This window comes from Labrus bergylta, chromosome 9, assembly GCF_963930695.1.
Source record: "Labrus bergylta chromosome 9, fLabBer1.1, whole genome shotgun sequence".
NCBI classification, from domain to species: Eukaryota; Metazoa; Chordata; class Actinopteri; order Labriformes; family Labridae; genus Labrus; species Labrus bergylta.
The window spans coordinates 29,786,719-29,809,830 of NC_089203.1; the positions used below are offsets into that span (position 1 = coordinate 29,786,719).

Consider the following 23,112-nt stretch of genomic DNA (forward strand, 5'->3'; position numbering starts at 1 on the left):
TGGCTGGATGATTAACTCGTCTGTTTACCTACACATCTATTAGAAGAATGTTCAGAACGATGAGATATATACAGAGTCAGATTTAGTGAGAATAATATTGAATCAATGATCACTGAAACGTTTTGTTTTTTCTTTCCATTCTGGGCTTTTTAACAACTCCTTATAAAGTCACTAAACCGGTCTGGCCCTGAGAGGATTAATAATGCTTAGACCTGAAGTGAGGGAGGAGAGAGGGAGAGAAGGCGAGCGGACGTCAAAGCCTAAAAAAGGTAACATCAGCACGGACGCTGTGACCTCTGCAAAGGCCGATCAGGAGGCTTTACTGAGACTTCATTCTTGTGTCAAGATGTGTGTTATTTAAAATAAAGGTATGATTATTGATTGTTGTAGGTCACAGCCCGGTGTTACTCAGACTGTTGGACGTTGAGTCATAGTGATCGGTGTGCAGCGAGCTCAGCTGCAGGATATCTACAGTACGAGTGTATTCAGTGAGGCTCAACTAATCCTTGCAGAGGCTTGGGAGTAATCCCAGGATGAGTCTGCAGAGGGCGCTAAACGGCTTGGTCTGAAAACTGCGCCACTGTTTCCCGATATGAAACTGAGAATTTCATGAGAATGCTTCAAGCCTCGACGTGAGCCGCTGAAACCGCTTACATAGACTCTCCTCTCCCAGCACTCCCCCTGGCAGCCCTGCAGCATTCTGCCCACTGGAAGCCTTTCAGAGAGCTGACACATAGGTAGGCAGGCAAAGACAACAGCTGAGACAAACCATTTCAGACAGAGGCTGAAATCAGGCTTTTTTTTTGACGCATGTATCTGATAAATAAGGATTTTTTTTTTTAGCTTCAAATCATGCAAAGCTTCTCTAAAGGTGTCACAGACTGTCAACATGAAAGGTGAACCTGAGGAGAATATGGGATCTTTAACTGTCCTGACCATCCTCTATTTATGAGTTTGATCTCCTACCTTCTGGCCGATGTTACAGGAAGCCTCTAACCTGTGCGTAAACATCAACAAATGCAACACAGAAACCAATTGGAAGCCATTTTCTGTCTTTAGTTTTTCAGTGCATCACACAAATCAGTTTCAGTTTTGTGTTCTTGCCCTGCAGCGTTCAGGTCAGTAACCTCCTTTGTATGCAAAGCACTGTGGAAATCTATTTTATGATGTTTTCCTGTCATGCAGTGAAGAGGCAGAGCGGCCTGACAGTCAGGTGATGGCTGAGCGTACGTCCTTGGGGCAACATGCCATGAGAAATGCTTTAGTGTGGTTTCATAAGCAACACTCAATTTTCACCTTTGTACCTTTCTCACAACCCTCCTGCACCTTTTCATTCTCGAGTCCTGTTACATTATCTGCATCTCGCACGTGTGTAGCTTTACCTCAGCTGACCTGGTGGTCCATCTCTCGCCTCTTGTTTGCAGTTTTATATCTGCTTACCTTACGAGTGGTAAGAGCTGCACGTTAAATGAATTGCCAGATGACAGGAAGTGTAGCTGGAGTGTGTGTGTACATAAAGAAGTGGCTGTTTATGTTGCTGTGAGTGGAGAGTGTGTGTGTGTGTGTGTGTGTGTGAACTTACTCAGCAGAGTCAGCAGGCAAGATGGATATAGGGGAGAGGTGGGAGCTGTAAGGAGAGATAGAGATGGTTAGAACATCACGTACTCCTCGACTCCCTCACTGACATAAAATGACCTTGGAGGATGTTTGCATCGGGCGGTAAGGGTCAGACCAGGAAAGAAGAAGAAGAACATTTGAGTTAAGAATGCCTCTGTGTGTGCAGGAAGATAAAGATGGATGTAAAGTGTAAAATAATTTCATAAAAAAAAAGTGTTTAAGTCAGAATAATGAGTGTGTGTCCCGTCTGCCAATCTGAAGAAACGCTCCACAGACACACAATCACACAAACATTCAGAGGCTGGCGCCGCTCTGGGTGGGCACATTGTTATTTAGGCTACAGAGCTCTGCTGAATGCTGCTGATCGGATAGAAGGACGTGTGTGTGTGTGTGTGTGTGTGTGTGTGTGTGTGTGTGTGTGTGTGTGTGTGTGTGTGTGTGTGTGTGTGTGTGTGTGTGTGTGTGTGTGCATAAGGTCATATTTGTTCTCCGATGTTCCTCCAAAGGCGAGGAAGTATGCGTGTGTGTGTGTGTGTAATGCATGAAACAGGGAGGGGGCTGAGATGTGTCCGTTGATTCAGCAGCCCGCTGCCGGTCTCACACACATACACACACACACACACACCCTGTCAGACATACCAGGACTCCGGATTTATATAACAACCCTACACACACACACACACACACACACACACACACACACACACACACACACACAACAATGTCGCTCTCATTATGCCCAAGTTCATCTCACAGAGGCGGATCAAGTGTGTGTGTGTGTGTGTGTGTGTGTGTGTGTGACTTAAGCGGTCAAACTCATCTCATTAGACAAACAGCAGCTGACGTTATGCAAGCTGTTTGTGTGGATGACACACACACACACACACACACACACACCTGCAGCAGCAAAGAGTCTTCAGTTGGATCGATACAGACTGAATCATTAATGGGCAGAGAGGACATGATACCACCCTCCATCTTTTTTTCTCCCTCCTCCATCATCGTTTTCTGCCCGCTGTTCTCGAACTATCCTCACATTTTCAAACTTTTTCTGCAATTCTCACTCCATCTTTGCCCTCTTGCTTTGTGCAAACTTTATTCAATAAAAGTTAATTTCTCTCTCTCTCCATCTCTCTCATCTCCTCTCCTCCTTTTACCCTTGATTCTTAAACACCCTCCTTCTTCCTCCTGTTAAACAGCTCTGCACCCTGCAGGCTCCCTCTGAGGCCACCGTCCCGTCGAAGCTCTGATAACATCTGACAGCGGGCTCTCCTGCAGAGTTGAACCCTCAGGGGCCTTGCTGGGTGGCTGCGTCACTAACAATAGATCCCAGATAGGCTCCTCCAGGAGGTTACATAACCGCCAAGTGTCTTAAGAAGCAAAGATAATATCTGACCTTACACCATGCTACCCCTGAAGGCATGAACTGAAATCACCGTTGCACCTTCGGGCTGTTGCTGCCGCCCTCCAGCTCCCAAAGCGGCAGAGATAACATTTCTATCAGTGTCAGTGGAGCCCTAGAGGACCAAACATTAAAGGGTCCTGCTGGGCATTTTCTCCCAAAACGAGGACACCATGAAGGGCACTGAAAAGACCCAGTTGTCCCCCCCCTGACGTGCTGGAATCAGTTTGAAATCGAGTTTGGAACAACGGTCAAACACGTTCTTAATTGGCTCCAAAAACGTGGGTAAAGGATGCCTCGTTCAGCTTCAGATGACTTTATTTTTTTCAGAAGGGCAAAGTTTGTTTCCAGTTTGTTTGACTAGTGGGACTGCTCTGTACCGTGCACTTCCCTGGCCCTGGCACGGTTCTAAGGGGTGGGCTTCGGCAGGGTACGGTTGCTCAAGAGCGGGCAATGTGGACATGCTGTATAATCATTTGAAACGATGGCGGTGATGCAAAGATCCAGAGTTTACTCAAAATCTGGAGAGATGCAAATATTCAGACTCCCATATCAGACAGAAACGACTTAAAATAAGCCACAAAGTCAGAGAAGTTGTAGTCATGTGGTGTCAAAGGAGTACTACTTGGCAACCAAAGCTTTGGCTCCAAGTAGGTCAGATGAGATCATCTCCTGTCCTACAACCACGGCTGCAGCAGAAGCCAAAGACGGAGATAAAGACCTTGATAACATCTTAGGGAGTCGCTCCTTTAGCTAACGCCTTCTTAGCAGTGATACTGTAAAACCTTTGAAAGTGACCGGGGGGGGGGGGGGGGGGGGGGGCCTCAGACAGGATGTCCTTGATAAAGTCTCAGAAGTAAACAAACGGTTTTCTTGATTCAGCAGCCCCCTTTATCATCTGTTTACCTCGAACTTCACTAACTCTTCATGTTACTATTTTGGTTCGATAAGTGCTTCCCCAAACCGATTCCTGAAAGTCATCTAAGGTGAGCAGAAGTTCCCAGATTCAATCAGATCCTATCAGGCTAATCTGCAGTCTGCTCATCAAATCGCTGAGCGTGACCACGGCAGGAGAAATCTCTGCTGGCGGATTAGTGCGTTAAGTAGGAAGGTGTCAACTGTGTGGTGAGTCATACAACGGTGCAGTTACACTCAGAGACCTTTGGTGGGTGCCAGAGAGCACCAAAAGTCTTCATATGGTCAGTGTATGTCTTTGATGCACTTTCATACACAGAGATGTTTTTATATACACCTCATGTTAGACTATCTGTCGATCCATATCTGAGACAGAAAATGAAAGAGGTGAGAAGATAACAGACGAGACAAAAACTGTGTGCAAATATTACAAGACGGGGGACTACACAAACAGCATTTAACCCAACACTACAACAAGAAGCTCTCATCACCTCCTCTTGTTGAGAGAAGAAAAACCACACTGACAAGCGGGTTTGGAACCCAGTTGGCCAAAAAAGTGCAAGAGCCAAAGAGTCTTCTCGTAATTTGTCTTCAGTCTCATTTTGTGAAATTAATCGTGAGTGAATCGTTACATCCCTAATTTAAACACCACAAGAGTGCCACATATAATCCCAAACTATCACAAATAAAAACATAAATCCATTTTTACGACAAAAACACACTCCCTGACGTTTTTCATTTTGAAAGACTTGGCCCAAATTTTGCCCCTAAAACTTTGCAGAGAATAAAAACAAATTCAAAATGTTCCCAAAGGGGCGAAGTTGCCTTTGTGTCTGAACATGAGGTGTTTTTGACGGTGGCCTCCGTTCTCCGCGGTTAACTTGTTTGTACCGCTGTAATTCTTTTCAGTGGTTACCGTGACAGCAGACGTTTTATACGACGAGGCCTCATCTCAGCTGGCTAACAACAAAAACATCTCAAGACTGAGCGAGGTTTTGTCTGCTTCAGTTGAGTAAACAGTGTGAAATAAGAATAGAGAATCTGTGTGTCCACAGTGAAGGAGGTAATGAGGACAAATCGAGGGCGTCTTTACATTATATTGAGCGGTTATTCAGGTGGCAGGAGAGTGAGTGAGTGAATGTGTGTGTAAGGTGAGTTGGAGGTTAGTTGTGATTCATCAGAGGTGCTGCTGTCAGCAAACCCGACTCTGCTCTGCTCTGTTCTGACTGGGAGGTACTCACACACTGCTGCAGTCTATGCAACAACCCACACACCTTCATTTATACCTCACACACATCTTCATCTGCATGCACAAGAGCACATATTTCACTCTGATAGGTAACCTACTTCCAACACACACACACACACAGAAGCACTCACTCACAGTTATAGGCATCATCTTACATCTCATAAACAGCTCTTCTGCTCGCTGCCTCTGAAACAGTAAACATTTAAAGCCCTTCATGTCTGAGTCAAGAAACTCTCTCAGAGCCTTACAACAGATGTTTGCATTCAAATACCCCAAATTCAAACACACACAAGGTCGAACATTTAGGACCTGGGTTTGTTTTTCTGCATGGATACCCATAAATGACCAGTGCAGCTCACCTCTTCCACGCATTTGCTCTGTAATCCTCCTGCAGACCTTTGTACATCTGAGAATGACGATCTGTTTTGTTTAGTTGACTCTACAAATCTTCCTCATCCTTAAACCTTTATTTAATTGACCATTTCTCTCGCAGCGTCGCAGGGAGCTGCTGCTATATTTCTTACATTTGTCGGCTCAAAAAGAGGCGGTTGTGTCTCAGGAGTTAGAGCTGGTTTATCCAATAATTGGCGGATCAACGGTTCAATTCCCAGATCCTCAGGTTTGCATGCTGAAGTGTCCTCAGGTTAGAGACTTGACCCAAAATGACATTTTAACACAGATCCTTAAAAACAGTCTCACCAATTCTCTAATTGACAACTACTGAGAAAATTATATATTTTTTAAGATATAAGTTTGCCTTTATTAGATCGGACAGCTGAAGAGCAACAGGAAACATTGGAGGAGAGAATAGGAGATGTCATGCAGCAAGGGGACGAAGTCGGATTCAAACCCACGACCGCTGCGACGAGAACTATAGCTTCTGTATATACTGGGTGCTCAACATAACCACTAGGCTATCCGGCGCACTCAGCAAATTTTACAAATTTATATTTCAACACAGCTTTCAGTCGATGGTTGTGGTTTTCTTTTAGATACTTGTGGGAGTACCAAGTCTGCGAGAGCGTAAACTTCCAACAGCTGATTCACCAATTATGACCGCCACTGATTAGCTAAGGAAGACTTCTACTACTCAAAGCGCTTTCAAACCGCAGGTCACACTAATTCATATACATTCATGTGCTGCAGACGAAACTTGGGGTTTAGTGTCTTGCACAAGAACACATCGGACATGTAGCTGCAGGAGCTGGGGATCAAACCCCCGACCTTCCCGTTAGGGGACGACCGACTCTACCAACTGAGCCACAGCCGCCCCAAATATGTCTTTCCAAAAGGTTGAATTTGAGGCTGCTTGTTAAAATATTTTCTTTTTATAGCCAGACAAAATGCTGACACATTGTCAGGCAGCCCGCCCTCGCTTTCTTTTATTCTTCTACTTGCATAACACAAAGCCAGCTGTTACGTAATCTTATGACCCCTTTCTCTTTCTCTTCATCGTCTTCTGCTCAGTTTGTGTTCTACGTGAAGAAAGAAATCACTTCCTCTGCTCGGCTCGCGCTCTTTTCTCTTTCATCTCTCTCTGGTAACTAAACAATGAGCGAGGAACACAATCCAGCCTCGTTTCCCCTCCATTCTTACATTCAGAATAAAAGAGTGACAATCAATCTGATGGTTTCCTCCGATTCATTCCAGCACTCACAAGTCGGTCTTTTCTCCCACCTTTCCCCTCGTTCCTGTTTTTGTTAATTAATCCTCGCCATGCATACAACACTTTCTCCTTTTCCTCTCCTTCTCCCGTTAAAGCTCAGCCAGTCATTCATTCATCTCTCTCATTATTCTGCTCTCTTTATTCATTCATCCATCACATCTCGCATTCCAGCCAGAACAGGGAAGTTACATAACCCCGGTGTTTACCTCTGCAGCAGAATGTCACAGGCCATTCTCATTTTGTCAGCTGTGTTTTTCTCTCACTGGGATCTGTCCTCGTTGTTTTGTTTCAGTGGATCCAGTGGTTTTAGTGTCAGTGGATCCAGCCTGCAGGTGCTGATGCACGATGTCGGACTTGTTTTGCTTTTTGGTCTTTCCTTCCCTGTTCAGCACAGTCGGAGAGCGAACTCGAAGGTTATGAAAGTCTGGTCTGCTTTTTATTCTTGAAAATCCTGCAGAGAAGTCGGCTTGACTTTGACACCGAACTCAGCACGGTCTTCTGTTTCACTGTTAACCACTTGACACATCTCCTGTAGGAGCAGTTTCCAGCTGTTAAAGCTCACTCTGTTCTCTTCTCAGATTAGATTTAGTCTCTCTCAGTACGAGGGCTGGTGGGTCAGCCTGTGGGTATCCGGTGGGTAGGTTATCCCAGTTGAGCACTTTGGGGCGTCAGCGTTGAGCAGGTTGAGCAGCAGAGCCAGGGTATCGCCTGGGTGCATTCTGTGGCGTCCTCTGAACCGGTGTGTGTATCCTTGAATGAGTGTAGTGAGTGAGTAAGGTTGTCTCACTCTGCACTCTGCCTGTAAAAGTGCTGCAGTAAACATCCAGTGCTCTGCTCAAATATACCAGCTTCTGATGTAACCAAGCAACAACCCCAAGAGGACCAATGGGATGGGAGGGGCTGAAGTTGGGAGCCAATTGCAAAGAGGGAAATACTTCTGTGGGCCAATCAGGAGACAGAAAGAACAGAGGGGTTGATTTTTTTTTAGTCCACTCAGTTGTGACAATAGCTCAGCAGTTATTACAGCTGGCTCAGTGGGCCGTATATCGATGTGCACACACATGCAATTGCACCACATGCACATTATCACATTCACACACCTGTTTCTTCTAAATGACACTAGGAATATAACGGCTGCCCTCCCTTCTTCAGCTTCTCAGACAGTTAATATTACACAAAGTATTGATCAGAAAGGGGGAACGGGGAGAGACAGAGGAGGTTAACCCTAACCCTAAGGGACACATTGACGGACAACAAGAGAAGGACAGAAAGTGGGCGGTATCAATAAGGAAAGGGAGGAGAGGAGGATATCCAAATGTTCATTTCAGTTTTATCTGTGTGTGTGTGTGTGTGTGTGTGTGTGTGTGTGTGTGTGTGTGTGTGTGTGTGTGTGTGTGTGTGTGTGTGTGTGTGTGTGTGTGTGTACTGACGTAAAGGAACACAGATAATCATGAGCAGATCAAAACACTCAGATATCACCCCCAACAGAACTAAGTTAGTTCCTTCTGTCCTCAAAGTTTATTTGATTTAGAGTTGAGCGACAGCATGTTTTTGTGAATATCGTTTAAGAAAAGAAGGGGAAGCTATGAAGACAAAAACAAAATCATACACCTTCCCATTGAGAGACGACCGACTCTACCAACTGAGCCACAGCCTACCCATGAGACATCCTGCCAATCAGGGACGAACAAGAACTTTTCCAAGACCCTTCTATATTCTAACATCCAACACAATAAGTGAGTGCTAAGTAATACCAAACTTTGGTATGAAGTAATAACCCAACAGCCGTCCTCACAGAGTTAAATGTGCATTCTGCTGCTCTTAAGTCCGGGTCACACTTCTCTAAACTTTACATAATTCCTTAAATCCCTCGAGGAATGAAGTAGAGGAGACCAAACAATATAAGTTACACAACGTTTGTTCATGAATCATTTACCAGATTTTATTTAAGTTTGGAGTTACGTGAACTTCCTTGTATTTTTATCCAAACTCTTATCTCCGACCTTGACTGTACCGTCTGTGACAAACACAAAGGAAACGTGTTGACACGAGGAGGCAGCCAGCCGGGGTGACAATCGAAGTCATTTTTTTTTTTTCCATGAGGACCGTGAGTGCTCCGCTGAAAGCCAGATAGGACAGCGCTGCCGGGACGGTGGGTGAGAACTGATAGCACAAGTGGTGAGTTTGGCTATCTAGGTCATTTAGTATATCGTATTACATATTGTGCCAAGCAGTGACACCCAAGCCTCGAGAGAGAGGGGTGAGGAAAGCAGAGAAAGGAGGGCATGAAGTGAGACTAACTGATGGAAAGAGAGGGGGTGAAGAAGGGGGAGCCTGAGTGACGTCCACCATTGGTTTCTAAAGGGCTGTTTTGGAAGCCTATCCATGGCAGTCGCCATACTGGAAATGCTGACTCAATTAAGCTTTCAGTCCACCTCACCACAAGCAAAGAGCTGGAGCTGAGTCAGGCCGTAAGCCTCTTGAATGACCTTTACAACACAGCCGCTTGTAGCAACCCCCAGTACAGTGTGTGCCGATAAAGACATTGACGGGGCGCCGTATGGCCTAGCAGTTATGTAGCTGGCCTCATGTACAGAAGCTGTGATCCTTGACGAAGCGGCCATGGGTTTTTTCCTAATTCTCTCCTCCCAACACTTCCTGTCTCTCTTCAGCTGTCCTCTCCAATGAAGGCAAAAATGGCCCAAACTTGGATAAAGACATCAACTAATACGAACAAAACCATTTTTTGTACCAGACTGTAACTGGTTAATTTTTGCTTTTAAACTGACAGTTTAATATGGTGTGTGTGTATGGGATTTCCTGGTCCTTCGGAGGTGGCCTCTAGTGGACACTTGAGGGACTGCAGTTTTTATCACTTCCTCATTGGCTTTGTTGTTCAACACCTGAGGTTGCAGCTTGGTTTTCAGTAATACATACATGACTATACAGTAAAGAAGACAGGGACTTCTTCAAAAAACAACTTTTAGGTTCATTCAGGGACGCTACAAATTGGATTCATCCATCAGCCGCCAAAGAGACGTTCATTTTTAATACAGCAATCCAGCAGAAAGATATATTGTCCTTAAAGCAGCTGCTCTGGGGTTTCATCATTTTGTTTTAAAATCTGGTGTATTTTCTAAAACCCTTTCTCTTAATAAAACAGCTACCCAACGTAAAGAAGAGTATTTTAATTGGTCAAATAAGTGACTGCCCATTCTCATGCATTATATTTACAATCAAAAATTCACAGTGTGTTATTTTGAATAAATTGCTTATTTCCAAAAATGAACTATATATATACACTACGTGGTCTATCTGTTTGTGTGTCAATCTTAAAGCTGAGGCTGAAGTTATACGAGACATGAGAAGGTTTTTAAAGCAGGTCAAAGTATCACACATGACACTCCTGTACTGACCTATATAATGTGTTTATGTTTGTGTCCATGTATAGCTCATGCAGACATGCAGTACACCTGTCACAGTTATGAAGTGTACGGGACAGGACACTTCTGATTTCACCTTTTTTATTGAATGCCTAACGGGAAGCCAACGTGTGCACGGTAACAAGAAAAAGTTTTTATTATGCACATCTCATGTCATGTTTTATGACAGTGGTCATTTTTTGAGGTTGCTCACGACCAGCAAAACTTCCATGCGAAAAAAAACACTTGAAATCACGCAACAACATGAGCTGCGTGCAGGAAGAAGCATTGATTTTTTGTTAATTATTTAATAATGTGGTGTTTTCCTTTCACATATTTGATGCTGCACCACAAAGTGTTGCATAAATATTCTCCAGATCGCAGGACTTAAAGGCAGGGTTGGTAATTTTCAAAAACTAGCATGATTTTGAAAGTAGCATTCCCTCAGTGCTCCGTCTACACCCCCTCCCCTCTGTGCTCCCTCTAAAGCCACGCCCCCTCACTTACATGCACGAGCGCCGTCGCTCCAGAAGTGGACCTCAGCTCATCTCATTGTGTAGAAACTACGTCGTCTCATGTCTCATTCAGCGGTCAGTAAACTCACAGTATAAACTCCTAAAGTCATCGGTGACGAGCTTTGAGTGTGAGCTAGAGCACGCAAGAGAGCGAGCAGGGAGACAGGGAGGCGTCTGATTGGTTCATCAGATCGGTACCTCGTGGCAGACATTGGTTGAAGTTTTTACAGACTTACAAACTGATACAGATGATGGATTCTCTTTGTTCCTTTTTCAGAGAACATGAGTTATTCATTTCTGTCAGGACCTAAAGACAATTTACACGAGAATCTTAAAAAGTGAATCTGGAGGAAATTACCAACCCTGACTTTAAGTCATGGTTGCACCCTCCTCATTTCACTGTGTTTAAATTGACTCTGTGTTGTTGTAAACTTAGCGGCGTTGAAATGTAGGAGAAGGCCCCAATCTTTCTCCATGGGGGGGGGGGGGGGCATGTCCCTGGACCCCTCTCGCTGGCTACTTTTTCCTACTCCAGGTGTCGGTGGAAAGCCCCGGACATCGTTGCCACAAAAAGAAAGAGCGGAGCTCTCCAGCACGACGCGGTGGTGTCACGTTGGGATATAAATCATCTCAACAGCCACATCAAAATAACGTGGAGAATCTCAATGGGGGATTCATCACGAGGGGCTTTAAGAATTACAAGACTGGTTATCTGCAACATGAGATGTAACAGACGTCACACACACGCTGGGCTGGATTCGCTGTGAGGAACGACCGGAGGGAATGAAGGCCCTAACGTGACGACACAATTGAAGACAAGTGTTTTATAATGACTTTAATCGCCATCTTCTGTCCTGACCTTTTCCCTCCCGAGGTCTGATATTGTGTTTACGCTCAGACTGCAAATCAATGAATCATTTACAAGTAGGGACACTTTCCAATTCTCCCACTCGCCCTGCCTCTTTCTCCCCCATGGCCGTCTCTGTTCCCTCCATTAATCCATCCATTTCTCTCCTTCCTGCTTTGCTCCTCCTCACCGGGGCCAGGAGTGCATCCCAGGAGCCCTCGTCCTCAGCCTGCCAGAACATTTCAGAGGCCTCATGAAAAAAATACTTTCCACAGATACAGAGAGGGAGAGAGAGAGAGAGAGAGAGAGAGAGAGAGAGAGAGAGAGAGAGAGAAAGACAGAGAGAGAGAGAGAAAGAAAGACAGAGAGAGAGAGAAAGACAGAGAGAGAGAGAGAGATAGAGAGAAAGACAGAGAGAGAGAAAGAAAGACAGAGAGAGAAAGAAAGAGAGAGAGAGAGAGAGAGAAAGACAGAGAGAGAGAGAGAAAGAAAGACAGAGAGAGAGAGAGAGAAAAAGAGAAAAAAAGAGAGAGAGAGAGAGAAAGAAAGACAGAGAGAAAGAAAGACAGAGAGAGAGAGAAAGAAAGACAGAGAGAGAGAGAAAGAAAGACAGAGAGAGAGAGAGAGAGAAAGAAAGACAGAGAGAGAGAGAAAGAAAGACAGAGAGAGAGAGAAAGACAGAGAGAGAGAGAGAAAGAAAGACAGAGAGAGAGAGAAAGAAAGACAGAGAGAGAGAGAGAGAGAAAGAAAGACAGAGAGAGAGAGAGAAAGAAAGACAGAGAGAGAGAAAGAAAGACAGAGAGAGAGAGAGAAAGAGAGAGAGGACAGACGGGAAGCAGTGACGGGGGAGGAAGGGAGATCAGAAGAGAAATACCAGGGATTATATATAGATTTGAAATGAGCGGAGGCTGTCAGCGTGTAAGGTGTGTGTGTGTGTGTGTGTGTGTGTGTGTGTGTGTTGGCTGTCAGAGTCTATTAAGGGCTGACTGTAACAGCAACAGAGGGCAGACTTCCCTGCCTGTCAAGAGCTAGACAAACAAGTCCGGCACAGCTAATGTTGAGTCACAGGACGGGGGAACTTTTCTATCTCTCGGAGCCGTCACAAACTGTTATGTGAGGAAGAATGAGTGATGAACACAGCAATAGAGAGAAGTGCTCAAGTCAGTATCAGTTAAAAATGGACATGCACAATGACTCATCAACTTTCTAATGAGTAAACTGTGAAGGAAGAGAGGGATGCAGATGAGAAAATACTGAAAACCAACACACTGAATCGAGCATTCTTTGAATACTTCAAGATGTTTCATAAACTGAACTGACACAACATTTCAAGTCAAAGAAAATTCACTAAAGTACAACACAAGCATGAATGCAGAGAGGAGGAAACAACGTCAGTAAGTGCAAACAAACATCGAACACACAGGTGAACCATGACTCAACCTAGCCCTGCTCAGGAAACACAGGGACGGACACAATCCAGAAAGCAGTGCGCCATCAGCTATGAATATGTTGATTATTTCTTGTCCAACATTACTGCAAACTTTCAGATGCTTCAATCTCCATGCCCGTATCAGGCAGTTCTCCTGTAAGGTCAAACTGACCGTCGACCGTCGTGGCATGTCGTTCATGTCCAAGGTTTTCCACTCCTTCCAGGTCTTTATTTGTCAGAAAACAACTTTAACAGGCGAGCACTATTCATCCAATCAGTGTATGATTTCATGATTCTGATCGGTCTGTGTGTGATGGTGAGGGATGCCTCTGTCGCTCTTTCACTGGGATCAGTGTGGACTCAAGTTTTCAGTTTTAGTCTTGCTAGCTTGTCAGCCCTTTGGTGACGATGTTACCACAGCGAGGTGAAGCAAAATAGATCGATGTGACTTGCATGTATGAATTCTGCTGACAATGTTTCCCTTATTTAAAAAAGTGTTTCCTTTTAAGTAGGACATAAAAGAGCTGCATGCAGCTCAGGTCGAGTATCACTGTTTCAAGGGAACCCTGACAAAGAAAGCAAACATATTCTTTTGTCACTGGAGCGATAAGACTAAAGGTTTGTCGGCTCCAAATCAAACCAGAGGGCTCGATATATTTATCACATGAAACAGCTGTATTCTTTAGAGCTCTGGGTCTGTGTTATTTAGATGGTTTTGCGGTTTGGGCCGTGGTGGACTAAAGCGTAATCCCCCAGACCAGACACCAAGATCAAACAAGGTCAAACAGGAGGGACCACGTCTGCAGGCTGCCTTCAGTTAAAAGGGAATTAATACAAACTAAACCAATCACATGAGGCAGCCTGGCAGCCATGGAGCAATCTGAATAATTTACAGCATGTCACCCCCCTACACACACACACACACACACACACACACACACACACACACACACACACACACACACACACACACACACACACACACACACACACACACACACACACACAGAGACACACACACACACACACACACACACACACACACACAGACACACACACACAGACACACACACACACACACACACACACAGAGACACACACACAGAGACACACACACACACACACACACACACACACACACACACACACACACACACACACACACACACACACACACACACACACACACACACACACACACACACACACACACACACACACACACACACACACACACACACACACACACACAGTAAAGCCTTCCTCCTTAAAACACAAACACACACACACAGAATCCTTCTGTGTTGCTCCACAGACGGAGTATCAACAACTAAACCACTTATCTCACCCTCCAAGACAGGACACATACCACACAGCACACACATGGACTCCGCTGTTATCTGTCATTACACGGTGTGTTGACCTCGGGGACAGCAGGGGTTAAAAAAGGGCGACAGCACCTGGCAGCAAAGTTTTTAAATGTTTGAATGAAGTAAAGTGTGACACTGTGACTGACATAGAAACATGCTGAATGCGCTGGTCGTTCTGAGTCGTTGGTCCAGCTTCAGGACCCACCGCTAACTCCTTCGAGAAAAATCACGACCCACTTAAGGGTCCCGACCCACCAGTTGAGAACCACTGGTTTAAATCATGTGAGCATGAGACTGTGTGTGTATACTGTTAGAGACTGAGAGTGTTTGAGTGGATTATGGATTACTGTCTATAATCATCTTAAAGGCCAGTAGGACACGGCTAGCAGCATGATGCTGACCATGACACACACACACGCACGCACGCACGCACACTCTGTGCAAGAGTAGTGAGCCGGATTTGCTCTTTTCAAGACTTTAGTTTGGCGTCATATGCACCCACTTCATGACATAGTTTGATGTCCGAACGCCGCCTTTTTGGGCAAATTTTGCATTTATCAGATCGGTCAGCTGAAGAGACAAAGGAAACATTGAGAGGGGGGGTATGCAGCAAAGGGCTGAGGTCGGACTTAAACCCACACCCGCTGAAATGAGGACTTCAGCCTCTGTACATGGTGCACACTCCATAACCACTAGGCTATCCGGCACCCCATCAAACACCGCCTCTAAAAAAGATTTCTGGTCTAGACGTCTGCAGAAATCAAATGTGTGCATGATGAGAAAAGTTGAACTGTCCATGATTTAACCAATGCAGCCAAGCTCAGTGACAAAGGAGGCAGTGTGGTGAAGTGAAGACACAATAAGTCAAACAGGACTTAGTGGAGAGGACTTAAGTCGTGCAAAGGTTTTTAAGTTGTATTCATATTTGCTCTTTAAACGATCTACTCTCATTAAGCGCCATCATCACACCTGTGCACAACCTTGAAGCCTTTTCACTTATGTACATATCTTCATGTTCCTGCAGGGGAGGTTGAACTACGGTCCTTCGGTCTGAGGGGAGGGAGGAGGGGCATTATGTCCTGTGTCTGTGAGCATCTGCATGTTTGGTAATCAGCTACATAACATCAACAGGCCAGAATGCAAAAGTGGATTAAGACCTGTGAGGAGATTTTAAAAATGTTTGGATGTTAATTAAAGCTTTTTCAACATAATATTTGTAACATATCGGTCTTTCATATTTGCCCGAAAAATTCCTGATATTTGCAAGAGGTGCTGCATGTGTGAACGAAAACAGCCGAATCACTCTGACTTCAGGCTTCATGTTGTCTCAAGTCGTTACCTCTCTAAATGTTTCCCCATCATCTTGGGATGACCCCGGATGAAGCATTTCATTAACGGTCTTGTGGTCATGTCTCACCTGACTGCGGGGCCGTCGTCAGTGTGTGTGTGTTGTGGTGAGTCAGAGGAGGATGGACCCTCGTCTCCGTCCTGAGGCAGCTCTTCACATTCGGCCTCACACCTCTCGTCATCCAGCAGCTCAGTGATCTAAAAGACGGGAACATGACAGGACACCAAAAGGTTACTTTTGATAAATTACTAATTTAATGTGAGGAGGGTTGAATGTGGAGACGCTGAACTCAAAACATTAAGTTACGGACAAATTCATTCTAAAAGTGGTGTTTTCATGGTTGACAGGAAAGGCCGTTTTCCCCGGCATTCAAACCAGAAACAATATGGCGGCTTCTGCGTAATATAAAATATACCTTTTTATACTCAACTCAACTTTATTTATATAGCACTTTAAACACAACATTGCAGAAAACAAAACACTAGAAAGTAAAAGACAAGAACAACAACAATAAAAAAAATGACAGTTAAGTCCAGTGTAACACGAGACTAACAGAGATATGGGTTTTGTGCTTGACGGGTTACTGAAAATTAAAGGCAATTGAGTTTAAATATGTCTTAAGGCAAGTTTTAAAAACACCAGTAGTGGGATGTCTGGGGGCAAAGAGTTCCACAGTTTTGGTCCTGCAATAGAAAAAGCAGGAAATCTCATTCTGAAAGCTTTTGGTGCGAGATATCTGTGATGCAGTTTCTGAATCTTGACCAATTTGGCCTAAATAAAAAGTGTGTTTGACCTTCTGACCTAGTGCACGCTCTGCTGTGATTGACAGCTGCTTGTTAGCGCAGCTTGTTTGTCTGAACATCACTTTGACTTTCTGAATGTGTACAGATTAGATGTAACTCAGGACGGGACATTAATAACTCCACATCGTAATGCCAAAGATCATATAATATAAAAATTCCTCCTGGACACGAAGAAGCAGGAAAGATATCCTGTGAGAGAAATTCAAAGAAAGGTGTCGATATGTTTGTATATGCAGAATGTGTGTACATGTCAGGAACAAGATATGGCTGTTTGTTTCATAACACATCTTAATATAGACGGGGCTAACGTGTTACGCGTTGACACTGCAGATACCGTGAAATGGTAACCAGATAGAAAAATCTGCCCTTTAAAAAAAAAAAACGAAGGTGGGGGGAGGGGGAGGAAAGCAAGAAGGTTTTGCACATAGTTAGGAGGAAGAGACGTGGTGTTAGGTGATCGTTTTTATGTTGACTCCACAAAGAACCCATGAGTGATGGTTATGATGCAAAGAAGGCCAAACGAGGGGGAAATATTTTTCAGAGGTCTGAATCGATCGATCAATTGTCAGATAAAATCTGAAATCTGTCCTGCAGCACAGCGGCTCCGTTTACAACAAGGAAGTTAAACACAAGGTGGGGCGCGTGTGGCCGAGCTGTTAGGTGGGCCCCCTTTTACGGAGCCTTTAGTCCTCCAAGTGGGCGACCCGGGTTTGAGTCTGACCTGTGTTGGCTCCTTTCTTACATAACATTCCTCTCTCTCTCTCTATCAGAATAAATGTGAAAAAGCAAAATAAATAAATTAAACTGTCTGCATGAGAACTTCAAATCATTTCATTGAATTTATCGAATCAGGACGTTGTCACCATGTCAGCGCTGAGCGTCAGAGTGAGTCTGCCGGAATTAGCACAACAGCTACATTTCATCTGTAGTCCGAAAGCTTACAATTACAGGTGACCTCTAAAAGACGGCACAAGGAGCAGCTCACAAACATTAAATTAACTAAATGGACACATATTTACAGACTGCTCCTGCCCTAGGGGAAACTGAGAGGGCAAAGTCATAAATAGAGGCAGTGAAAAAACCTAGAGAGAGCCAGGAGGAAGAGGGGGAGGACGAGGAGGAGGGGGAGGAGGAGGAAGAGGAAGAGGGGGAGGGGGAGGAGAAGGAGAAGGAGAAGGAGGAGGAAGAGGACGAGGAGGAAGAGGGAGAGGAGGAGGGGGAGGAGGGAGAGGAGGACGCGGAGGAGGAGGAAGAGGAAGAGGAATAGGAGGAGGAGGAGGAGGAGGAGGAGGAGGAGGGGAGGGAGGGATAGAGGGCAGAGTGTAATGAATCTGACTAAAGCAGAGATGGATGACAGGAAAAAAATAAATGAGAGGGGTGGTGGATGCTGGAGAGAGAGGAGGGAGGGGTAATAAACATGAAGACAGAAGTAAGTCATTATGATGCGGGGAGCTGACAGCATGTGAAACAAGCCTCTAACGTGGATCCTGGGGGGGGGGGGGGGGGGGGGGGGGGTGTTCTACAAAAGTGTAGAAACTGTTTGAGCACAGAGGGAATCAAATCGAGGTGTTCCTCACACACTTTTCTGTGAAAACCTTTTTCAAAATACTCCGGACGTTATCAGGGTCAAAAGGTCATGAAACAGAGCTGTCACCATGACACTGTCTTTTCTCTCTCTCTCATTTGTTTGTCCTCGTTTCTACACTGCTTCCTCCTTCTCTTCTCAGCAGCCGCCCCATCTGCTTCTGTCACTGCGTCGTTGCTACGGTAACACCTCTGTTCCCCCCCAGCTCCGATTGGCTGTCGGGGAAATTCTTGCACCGTCACATGTGCAGACTGTGGAGGATGACTCATACTACGCTCCTCTGTGTGTGTGTGTGTGTGTGTGTGTGTGTGTGTGTGTGTGTGTGTGTGTGTGTGTGTGTGTGTGTGTGTGTGTGTGTGTGTGTGTGTGTGTGTGTGTGTGTGTGTGTGTGTGTGTGTGCGAGTGTGTGTGTGTGTGTGTGTGGATTAGGTAAAGAAGCCTCCTTTCAGAAAGCCTTAGTCCTTTGTTTTATCTGTTTTTCCTCATGACCTGAGCTTCTCAAATTGAATATTCCAGTAATGAATAAAGATCCCCGGTGGTGCACAGCCGAGCAGAGCTGCACGGTCATTTGCATTTTGACGTGTAGGTGTCTGTAAAATGTTAACTTAATGACTAAATGGTGAGAAAAAGCTGGGAAAGAACGATTTAACACCACACCCTCACACGCCCCCTCGCAGAGCCCTTTCACACCTCCTCTAGTGAGAGTGTTAAAAAACAAAAAAACAAACAAGTGGACTCTTGTGCTGCGTTATCAAGCTTATAGAAGCCTCTTGTTTTTACTCTCAGGGAGGCTACATGTGTGAAGGGGGAATTCATTTCCACAAAATAAGTTCTGCACGTGATGTAGAGAAATTCACTGTGCACATGGAAGATGTTTTTTTTTTTAATCACCCTATTTCAAAGGCTCGACACATGGGCGGTGGAGTGGGCGGGGCAGACAGACCGCGGACTTATTGATGATGACACATCTCCCAACGATCACCTCAGCTGCAGAAATATATGGAAACAACGACATGAGAAGCTTCTGTTCTAAAATGAGACACATGCAACACAATCGTTGCATTTACAGGAGGAACATGCATACAGTTGGTGGATTTCTCTCTCTCTCTCTCTCTCGCTCTAATGTGCATCTCCCCCTCTCTATTTCTCTCTTGCAGCCATAAATAAAACTGTGCAGCCTGCCGACAAATGGACGACAACAAAGTCCAGGTGTTAAGGAATGTTTATGCGAGGGAGAAAATACAACGCTTGCTTCTCTTGAAGGTGGATTTTGGCCATCACCAAGGCGGTGCAAATGCAGACAGAAAAAAGTCCCCCCCCCCCCCCCCCCCCCACATCTTTGTGTATCAGAGCGGGTGAGAAGACAGGCCAGAGAGAAGCCCTGGAACAAAAGGTCTTGGCCTTGGCTCTGGTTTTAGCGGTCTGATCCGGAGTTTCGGACAGGAAAACAGAGAAAACAACAAGCCCTGCTGACATCATCAGTTGGACCGATGGCCGGGCCAAGAACACAGAACAATGACAGCCGACTGAGGCTGACATTACGAGTCTCAAACTGTGGCCTCCATCCGTGTTTTCCAAGGCTCCTTTGTACGTCTCCTTCCTTCTGATGTGAGATTCTTAAACCTCGGGACACACTCCAGAGATCGTCACCCCATACAGAAGAAGCAGATTGCAAAGGTCTGAGTGCTGCTGTGCTGTTAAGACACTTTGATGTAAAGCTGGAGGCTTTCACTGTTTACACAGATTCTGTGCACAAGGGGGAAAATACAGAACAAGCCATGTATTCACAGCCAGTTTAACAACCGTTAAGTTAAGTTAGTTTTTTCACTGATAGACTGTCAGATGCAGAAAACTGACCTAAGCTCCTCAAAAAAATTTAGATTATTTGACTGCTCCGAATAGGGGAAGCAGCAGACGAAGCAACAGAGTATGCCTATGATGCTTTGATGAGGATAACCCCGCCCCCAAGCCCCTGATGTAACCGCTTCTTTCTTGTAGTCCAGCAAGGAGTTTGAGCTACTCTGGAACGGGGTTTTTCTGGCCCAGAAGTCAGTTCTAGCTGTCAAAACACAAAGAACTGGTGATACTTTGGCTCTAAACCAACCCTCTGGACTGGCTTGGTGGAAAAGGGGGTATATGTTTGACTCATAACAAAAAATAGATGAGAGCTATCAAACTCAAATGAACACCTGTTTCCATTTTAACAGAGGCTACTGGGAGACAGTGAGGCTGCAAAAACAAAAAGAAAAAAAAGTGTTTTAAAATAAACACTAAAAGAGGCCAAACATAAGCTCCAAAAAAAGGTCAAAACATTTGGAGATGTTGTCCTCTCTCTGTGTTCTTGCTCATTCTGCCTGGAACTGCTTCCTTCCTGCAGAACCTTTATGAAGAAAAGCCCTGTGGCCTAATGTTCCTGCAGCGAGTGGGTGGGCTGTGTGATCCGGCTCTCATCCTCTCACCTTCAAAATGTGTGAAAACCAGATTCTTCTGACATCCATACTCCCTTCAAATCACTCACAAGATGCAAAGAAAAAAACATCAACAGAGCTTCAGAGCTGTATATGAAAAAGGTGTGAAGTGTGGGTTTATGTGTTCATGCTACATCTCTCCTCCTACAGAGAAATCTTTTCCTCCCATGGACTGTCCAACTAGACCATCACCTCCTGCTTAAATAGCACTCAGAGGTTAGTGTATATGTTCTCACATTTAGCTGCTGCTGAACATGATGACATCGTCTGGTACGTGTAACATTACTCCTCATCTTAATTAATGTCCAGAGTCCGGCTTCTGTACGCTGTGGTATCAGAGACATGGCTCGGCTCCAGAAACACTTAAATAAGTAACAGGACACATCCTGGTTCCCGGATCTGCTGAGGGGACGTTAACATAACAGACGTGGACAAATAAGGCGGCCATTAAGAGACTTTAAGTAGATTAAGTAGACAGACACCAACACAAAATTATGTTAGAAACACGCTGCGACTGTCACACACACAATCACAACGCCAAACTATGACCACAGTGTCTCCAGAAAACAGGCTCGCGCTCACACTGACGGTGAGTTAAGTTTGGGGTTTTCTACAGTAGTTCATTTTGCAGGGAGAGTTATTCAGAGTGTAATAAATGAAAACTAAAAATGTGGGGCGCCCGGTGGACGAGTGGTTTGGGCGCCATGTGCAGAGGCTGAAGTCCTCCAAGCGGCCTGGGTTCAAACCCAACTAGAGATGCACAAATCCACTCTCCACTTTCATGGAGACGATTTGTGGGCACCTCTTCCAGTTCAGTCTAAAAATCTTTAAAGTGAGACAGTGCGAGCTGAGAATGTTTAAAGTGACCAACCATCTTTCTTGATCTGTGATGTTGATTGGCACGTCAGTCCGATATCCAATATGTAAATATCGGACCTGATACCGATATAAGGTCGGATCGGTCCCATCTCTAAATCCAGCCTATAGCTGCTTCCCTACACGTCATTCCCCCACTCTCTCTCTTTGTCCCTGATGTCTGACTCCATTCCAAAAATAAATCTTAAATAAATAAATGAAGAATGTGCTGCTTGTGTATGAGACGTCCTCCCTCTCTAACTGATAATTAAATAGTTAAAGAATCACAACATCCATTCACATTTTTTCACAGAAAAGTTTCCCAGAAATGCTCCTTGACCTGAGCGAGGACGATTAACGTCATAGCATTCACATAGAAATGAGTCTGATTCAGAAACGGGATAAAAATGTTAAAATGTAATTTATGTAACATCTGAAAGAGGCTTAGAGAGCACAAGCCTTTGATCTCGCCTACAAGTCACATTTTCTGTTCAGCAAAGCCCCAAAACACAGAGCTTATTATGATGGGACAATCTGCTTATGTTTCATGTTCATCACACACTGGTACAGCCGCGTTGCTCCATTTCAAAGAGCGGGGAGTCGAACAGAACGCGCTGCTTTCTAAAGCTGCAGGATGAGGTGTGCATCCCGAGCAAATCACAACAAGTTCTCCAAAATAAAACATGACATGAGCCTCTGAATTAGAGCATGACTCGGGCCCAAAGAATCCAGCCTGAACCAACCCGAGTCTGTGCACGTTCTAAGTACGCTATTAAAATTATAGTTATAAGTTGTCTGAATGCTTTTCCCATTCCGATAGTTTGCTAATACTGCTTCCTTGTTGTCCCACCTGCTGCTTCACTGACCCTGTCCCCCGTCAGCTGCTACACAGTATACCTTTAGCCTGTGTTGATCTTTAGTGTGTGAGTGTGACTCCCGCTCCATGCTCGCTTCAGTTTCTGGGTTTGGTCCGAGTTGCTTCGAGTTCAGTGTGTCACTGTGGAAGACCTCAGTGACAGCTCAGGAGTGATGATGATGAGGGGGGAGTGTCACATAGACCTGGGTCAGTGCTTCTACAAGGAGCACAGAATTTAGAGAGGCCAAGAAGGCATTAAGCATGGCCTGACGAAGCTCTAATTATGAATTTAAAAACAAATCCCGAGGTCGGGCCTCAGGTTCAGTAGGGCTCAGGTTGGGGTTGCAGACCTCTCCCCTGAATGCTCAAAGACTGCTGATATATTGTGTTCTTATTTCCTGATTTTTAAACATTGTTCCCTTTCAGTCCAGATGTCTGTCTCTGCAACACTTCTTCAAACACTTCTTCAAACAAATACACCCACAGGTTTCCATCAACGCTGCAACACGTCTCAGCACAGTCTCGCTCTCATCTTAAGTTCATCAGAAACGACTCCCGTTTCCCCCAACAAACAAACCAAAAAAAAGAAGCTTTTAACAACTCCTCGTTACAGCCATGCACGCCCGAATCATTGAGTTTCAAGGTTCTGCCCGAACATGCCAGGACAAAAAACGACCGACTATGTCACTGCCTCCGCCTTTCATCCACTTTTCTGTTGAACTACATGTCCAACTCTTTCACAAAAACCTACTGAGAGGTGCATCC

At 45.0% G+C, this 23,112-nt stretch overlaps 1 protein-coding gene across 1 annotated transcript in view; it reads right to left on the reverse strand.

Annotated features, from left to right (window-relative positions):
- The window catches only part of fam13b (family with sequence similarity 13 member B), a 64,530-nt gene that overhangs the window by 15,620 nt on the left and 25,798 nt on the right, over nucleotides 1-23,112 (reverse strand). Inside the window, 2 exon segments of the mRNA XM_065958820.1 lie at nucleotides 1,583-1,627; nucleotides 15,850-15,977. Coding sequence (XP_065814892.1) covers nucleotides 1,583-1,627; nucleotides 15,850-15,977 — 173 coding nt within the window.